This window comes from Triticum dicoccoides, chromosome 4B (assembly GCF_002162155.2).
Source record: "Triticum dicoccoides isolate Atlit2015 ecotype Zavitan chromosome 4B, WEW_v2.0, whole genome shotgun sequence".
In the NCBI taxonomy this organism is placed as follows: domain Eukaryota; kingdom Viridiplantae; phylum Streptophyta; class Magnoliopsida; order Poales; family Poaceae; genus Triticum; species Triticum dicoccoides.
In genome coordinates, this window is record NC_041387.1 from 477,319,390 (window position 1) to 477,326,406 (window position 7,017).

Below are 7,017 nucleotides of genomic sequence, written 5' to 3' on the forward strand. Positions count from 1 at the left end.
GGGGGAATAATGGGCCTTATGGGCCATAAGAGGGGAGCACACCATCCCATAAGGGGTGGCGCCCCCCCTTTAGGCAGGAGGCCGAATAGGAGAAGGAAGAGGGGGTTCGGCCCCGCTTTCCTTCCTCCCTTCCCTCTTCCCTTTTCCCCCTTCCGGTAATAAGAAAGGGGGGGGGGATTTGACTAGGGCCCCAACTAGGATTCCTTCTATTTGGGGTGCCCCAAGGCTCCCCCTCCCACCTATATATACATGGGGAGGGTGCGCCTAGAACACACACCAACAATCGTTAGCCGTGTGCGGCGCTCCCTTCCACAGTTTACGCCTCTGATCATATCTTCATAGTGCTTAGGCGAAGCCCTGCGCGGATTACTTCACTATCATTGTTACCACGCCGTCGCGCTGACGGAACTCGTCTACTTCCTCGACACCTTGCTGGATCAAGAGGGCGAGGAACGTCATCAAGCTGAACGTGTGCAGAACTCGGAGGTGCCGTACATTCGGTACTTGATCGGTCGGAGCTAGAAAAAGTTCGACTACATCAACCGCGTTGTCTAACGCTTCCGCTTGGTCTACGAGGATACGTGGACACACTCTCCCCCTCTCGTTGCTATGTATATCCTAGATAGATCTTGCGTGAGCGTAGGATTTTTTTTTTGAAATTGCATGCTATGTCCCCAACAATGGTGTTGTTGGGTTTTCGTCCCACATTGAGTAATCTCGATGGCGAGTGGTCACAGTGAATTTCCCGACGAAGCTTGAACTCGCTTTCCTCTTCCCCGTCTCATTTTCTGAACAGATGGTGTATTTTTGTTATGTCGCAGTAATGGAAAGGGGTAACGCCCGCTTCAAAAAAAAAAAGATCCATGATTCAACAGCCAAGGAGCTCCGTATCATGGGTGCATGGAGTGCTAGGAGCAAAATCTGTTATTATAAACAAGGAAGTTCTATGAAACTAGCTGAAAAAAGTGGTTCGCACTCTCGTCCTGTAGGCTGCAACACCTTGTTGCTGAAGCAAAAGGGAGTAATTCTGCTAATGAGTGATCCCGAGCTTAACGGTCTCCAAATGAACAAAGCCATTTTTTTCGCTTGTTAAGCCTACCAAGCTAATGAGCCGAACAACTGGTTAATCCACTACTATTTCAAGCTTCTGCCTCCCTACCATGGGTAGTTGTTTGATTGGTGGATTCGAGGTGTCAGAAACACTCTCAAATGTTCGAATTTGCAATTTGGTCGGGGTTTCGTTATAAAATTTTGTTTGGATGTGCTTCCGTGAAACCCTAAACCTAGTAGTTTTGATTTTAAGATAGTTGCCCCCAGCTGGAGATCACTATAACGGCGGATGGTTGGACAATAGGGTACCTCACATGTTTTTATCACGTAAGATAGAGCATATATATACATGTGAGTACAAATATTGTACGTTACGTACCTTGAGGGCAATTAAAAGTTGAAACGAATCCAGGAAGGACAATTATTTTGTCATTCCCCGCGACCGCGAAACTTCGGTCACTCATCACAGCCCGCAGGACATCCATGCTCGATTGATTTGCTTACGTAGAGGAGGAATATATGGTGCCTAGCTTTTAGTTTGGTACGTACAATACGTGGAAAGCTACAAACGAACGGATGCAGTGGCATTGCTGGTTACGCTCTGCCCTGAGTTATGGTGAGCTCCAAGAGTCAGTCATCTTTGTTTACTGCATTATTATAAACTAGCTAGATTCATAGAATTTCCCATCTCCGGTGTATAGCATGAGCGCTGGAAGTGTTTGTAGGAGTACAACAAAACTGCCGTAATTCAATTTGGAGCCCGGGTTCATCTACACCCGATGAACAATAAAATCAAAACAAATAGTAAGTAAATTCAAAAAATCTGAAACCTTTTTGTATTGAAGATGCTTGAGTGCGACAGGTGCATGCAAAAATTCATGGGCAAACGACATCCGAGGAGCTCAAAAAAAAACAAGACAAATCAACTATGAACAGTGCGGGTTTTCAAACTTTCTCACGTACCTAAAATTTGTCTTTTTTGCTACAAGCAACTCGAATGTTCAAACTCCACCAAATGTGGCACGGGCATTGCGCATTCGACCCTCATATTTTTTGAGTTTTTTTTACAATTTTAAACGATTTTACTGGTTTTACTGGTCACTCCCTGCAGAAGCATCTAGACTTGGGTGCAGAAACGCCGTCTAACCCGGTGATTTCGGCAAATGTAGAGATACATGCTGTTAGGCGACAACACACATGTACACGAGGGATGTTGTTAGGCGACAACACAGCATGCACGTAGAGATATATGCGTCGGTACATTCTTTGAGATAACTTATGGAAGATTCTTTCGTAGAGAGATTGGTACGACAGAAGTAATTATTACCATGCCAACAATTACAATGGGTTGAAATATATATTCAGTCATCGTAAACAGTTGTAGATGCTGATGCAACGCACAAAATCTAGTTGCCGGGGCATCTAATCTTTGGGCGTGTGCCCACAGAATTTGGAGAAGAAATCTAGCATTATAGAGGACGGTGAATTCATTGCATTGCATGTATATTCTCACCTTTCTCCGTCTAGGAGCTTCCAAGGCATGCTTGCCACCTTTCTCCCGTTGGTGGTACGTAGAATTGTTTCTTCAGATAACTTGGACCAATTGTTGTACATTCTCGTGGAGCTTCTTTCTCTGATTCTTCTGACCTCTAGCTACCTGGAGAACACGTCACTATTCACTGATCAAGTATGTGATTTGCATTGGTTGGTTAGCTAGCTTTCAACCGGCGCGGTAGTTGCGTTCGGTTGGGAAGTTCCCTTTACCGTGGAATCATATAGTATGATATTGAAAATAATACAGCACTACCAAATTAAAAGAAAAAAAATGGTATATAGGTAGCTGAATCTGCCTGACTTAGACAGTAGAGCACCAGTCAACTGAAAGCACATCACCGATCACTAGCTAGTATCCCACAAGGACTAGTCATCAAGGCACCACTCGTGGTGGCAGCATATGCGTGCATAGCTACAGGCCTTGAGGCTAACCTACACCTAGCCACAACTATGCATGATGTCCAAAGCCCAGTGACACCATCATTACAAACAGAGACACGATTCCATGATTCCAATGCTACCTGGTGCGTGATTATCTCATATACGAAGTGCAATAATAATCCACTTGCGAAGTTGTTAATGTTCCATAGTGTTGAAGGGAATCGATGGCACTTGCGCTAGATATTACAGACTAACAATGGACGCATCATTCCTTGTCATTTGCATGCTTTGCTTTTTGTACATGGCCTCCGAACGAGTAATCTCGGGGCCTAAAGCTGGGTGTAGGCCGTGCCGTAGTATGCTTGTTAAATGTTGGGCATAAAGTCGGCTGGCCAACTTGGCCCATTTCCCATCTTCTTTTTTGTGATGGAACCTCCTCTGTGTGTGCCGGTCATGGGCCATGCCAATTTTGTGGGATCGTACATGATTGGCTCATCTCCTTTTCAATATAAGGCAAACAATCCAGGAAGAAGATCTAGCTAGCTCCTTGGAATTTTTTGCTTTTTATGGTCCTGACCTAAGAAAAGATAAAAGTTGTTTTGTAGAGGAGAAAATTCTAGACTATCCAGTTCCATCCATGCATCTACTAGCTAGCGTGGTGCCGACTGCCGACCATGATCTCCGGCTCTTGGCTGTAAAAATACTAGTAACTCACACTCCATCATATATACAGTTTGAGAATGACTGGAGAGAATCCTTGGTTTCTTGCATGAAGTTTGGCTTCACGATCGAGTCGAAGATCTTCAAATGAAAACTTTCGTGTGAAGAGCTGAAAACTTGTCGCTAGCTAGCTAACCCAGGATGAATTGGCATCGATCCCGCTGATCTGGAAACCAATTAACCCTCCAGACCATTAACAAATCAAGCCAAGCAAGAGGCAGTTAAAATAAGGAGCTAATTTGGCACCCAAAGCAGCGATGCTTTCCTACGTACGTTGGCCCGGTCGAATAAAACGCATCCCCCAATCGCTGGCCGGCGCGCGCGCGCGCACGCTCTGGCTATGGCTAAGCATTCCTCGTAGCCGCCCGGCGATGCGCGCGGCGACGTCGTCGTCGCCTTTGCCTGTCTGCCTAGTGCAATTTGCATCGGAGCACTTTAGCGAGCGCTAGCCTCGATAGTTTAATGGAGCGGCACTGCTCTGCTGCGCCATTTGCGGCAGTTTTTATTAGATCCATGTTGCCGCGAAGCCAACGGCTTTCGTCCCCGGCCCTATAAATATGGATCCATCGAGTACTCCTCCGGCAGCAGCAACCCACAGGTCGATCCATCCATTGGTCGCCACAAGAAGCCAAACTAGAGCTAGGAAGCGTAGCGAGAGAGCTTTGAGGTAGAGATAAGGTCGTGGACATGGCGTGGAGCGATGCCGAGAACGAGAGGTTCGAGCGCGCGCTGGCCACGTACGGCCGCGACACGGCCGGCCTCTGGGAGCGCGTGGCGGCGGCGGTCGGCGGCGGCAAGACGGCCGACGACGTCAGGCGCCACTACGACCTGCTGACGCAGGACATCGGCGACATCGAGTCCGGCCGCTACGGTTACCCCAACGGCGGTGCCAACAGCAACACCAACCGCAACAACGGCAGGAACAGGTACGCATACACGTGTACGATCATCAGCGATTTTCGATCAGTAGACTAAGTACTCACTTGATTAACTTTGTCCCGCCGCATGCAGGGCCAACCGGCCCCAGACATGATGGGATCACGCGGTTCACACAGTCGAACCAAGGACACGTACGTACCAAGTACAGTACGAGCAAAGCTTAGCTAGCAGCTTATTATGCATGCAAGCTGCCGTGTATATGTACTTCGTATCTACTCAGTATTTTATGCTTGGGTCTTGGGGAGTATATGCAGTAGTATAGCTCTGTCGCGAGACGAGAGCACGTACGTGTGCGTGTGACAGCAGTGTGCATATGGGTGTAAACTGTAAAGCTTGCACTACTGCTTTTGTGATGGCATGTTTGCTACCGATGAATGAACGAATGAATGATTGAATACGTATCGCTGTTATGCATGCCTGGTTCTGAGTGGGGATGAAGAACCACACACATCTATCATGTTCGTCATAAATTATGAGCTCCTTTACAGTACCCCTAAAGAACGTGAGCCATCCATTTCTCAAATTTTATTCTCATATCAGTGCATCACGGTTGATATTTGACTCGATCGCTAGAACCCTAATTCTTCTCTCTAGAAAAACTCCTAATTCTTCATTAGGATAGGCGCAGGCGGCGCCGGCGGCAGTGTGGTCAGCCCGGCGTACAAGAGATAGGTGGCCATTGGGCCATGAATTAGTTGGAATGGCATCGAGTGGGAAAGGTCGCCGCCCAGGGCTGGGCGGCGCCGCCGCGGCGCATACGATTTGCGAGAGCCATCTTTCTCGTTCAATTGGAAACTCACCTGCCGTGAAGCAGGATAACAAGGGCGAGGCAGGATCGTCAAACTAGTCGAAGATCTATCACGTCAGCACTGCAGATGTAGAAATGTGCAGCTGATTTGACCAACTGGATTCAAGATGGAAGGACGGGACCGACTGCTTTGATTAGACTTTGTCAGATGGATCAAGTGTTGAGCGAACTTCTTGCGAGGCTGATATCTCTTGCTTATATGAAACAACAATGTATAGTTATGTTTTAATTTCCTTTGTATGCATGTTAGAGATTTTGTGTGGAATTCAAGAACTTGTAGCCAGGTTCTGTTTGATCGGTAACTGCTATCCACTCACTCTCGATCAAATATCGATGCCAGGCAGCAATAGCGCGGTCGTCATGGAGACATATCTGCTCTAATGTGATAGTGGATGCGTTGGTGATAGGACGGTGATCTGATTAGAAAGCAGAAAAGGACCTAATTCAGAGGAGAAAGGACTAAACTACCCTTGTAAGTGAAGGGTCAGATTTTAGTGGTACTCCATCTCTGCTGGAGGGAGTACAAGGGTACCGTAAAAAAGCTCTAAAATATTTGCCGTCCGGCCCATTCCGTATACAATAGTTGCTCGTATATGCTCTTATATTGATATTGGTATCCTTTTCCATTGCCTGTTTAGTTTGTTTAGCCAAGACAACACTCGCATGTTACCCTCTCCCCCTTGACTCACAAAGCAAATCTAGCATCTATCTCTCCCCCCTGCATCAGGACACCAAAAGGAGAGGATGACCGTCCCACTAGCTAGACGGTTAGGGTCATTGATGGGCGCTGTCGATTAAGCCCTGGAGGCCTCACTTTCCACGGTTGTGGAGGGAGTAGAAAGAAATCCCATGGCCTCTTTCTCGACGACACCTTCTCTTTCTCTTTGTAATAGATAAAACTTCCTTGTGAAAGGAATGAAAAGAACATGAGAATGATAGTTGCCCTGGAGTTGTCTACGAAATCTGAGTGGGTAACCACCGAGAGAGTTGAAGAAGAAGGTCCTGGAGTTGTCTGAGGTACATGTGGGATCCTTCTTCTTGGACATGTTCACTTTGGGTGGCCGAACATTTGCATCAACACGAGGAAGGATGTCATGGTGCTCAATGGACGGAGTAAACTAAGTGTACTTAACCTACATCTCATAAGTGCCTCCAAAGAATTTTGATTTGATGAGCTTCTGGACGCTGCAGGGGCATAGCAACATGAGTGTTTAACCTCGTTACTCGTTCTCTTGACCATCTCAAATTTGAAATCCATAACATAACATTTATGAGGTGCACCGACCAAGATGAATGAGAAAGTCGCTGGAGTATGACCTCACATGATTTGAGTCTCCAACCTTTGTCGAGATGGTTTGCCAAAGAGCCTTTGATAGTGTAGAGGCCATGAAAGAGAAAGTTGGTATGTCCCAACTCAACCACTTCTCCTTCCTTGAAATCTTTCTTGTACATCCCCACAAGCTCTAGCAATAATATTTGGCTTCTCCTAGACATCAAGCTTTTATCATACTCTGTGAGGATGAGTTCCTCACACCAATTATGGTATAGAACTAGAGGATGAGTTC

At 46.6% G+C, this 7,017-nt stretch overlaps 1 protein-coding gene across 1 annotated transcript; it reads left to right on the forward strand.

The window, feature by feature from the left end:
- The first annotated feature begins 4,301 nt into the window (after positions 1-4,301).
- Positions 4,302-5,041, forward strand: LOC119293769 (protein RADIALIS-like 3). The gene is made up of 2 exons (XM_037572134.1): positions 4,302-4,631; positions 4,717-5,041. The coding sequence occupies exons 1-2, from the start codon at positions 4,393-4,395 to the stop codon at positions 4,736-4,738; spliced, it is 261 nt and encodes an 86-aa protein (XP_037428031.1). The 5' UTR covers positions 4,302-4,392; the 3' UTR covers positions 4,739-5,041.
- Positions 5,042-7,017: the final 1,976 nt, after the last annotated feature.

Bases quoted from the DNA above. Each gene is read 5' to 3' on its own strand.
- LOC119293769 (XM_037572134.1), top strand. From the start codon at position 4,393: ATGGCGTGGAGCGATGCCGAGAACGAGAGGTTCGAGCGCGCGCTGGCC. The intron at 4,632-4,716 runs GTACGCATACAC...CGCCGCATGCAG, and splicing joins CGCAACAACGGCAGGAACAG to GGCCAACCGGCCCCAGACAT.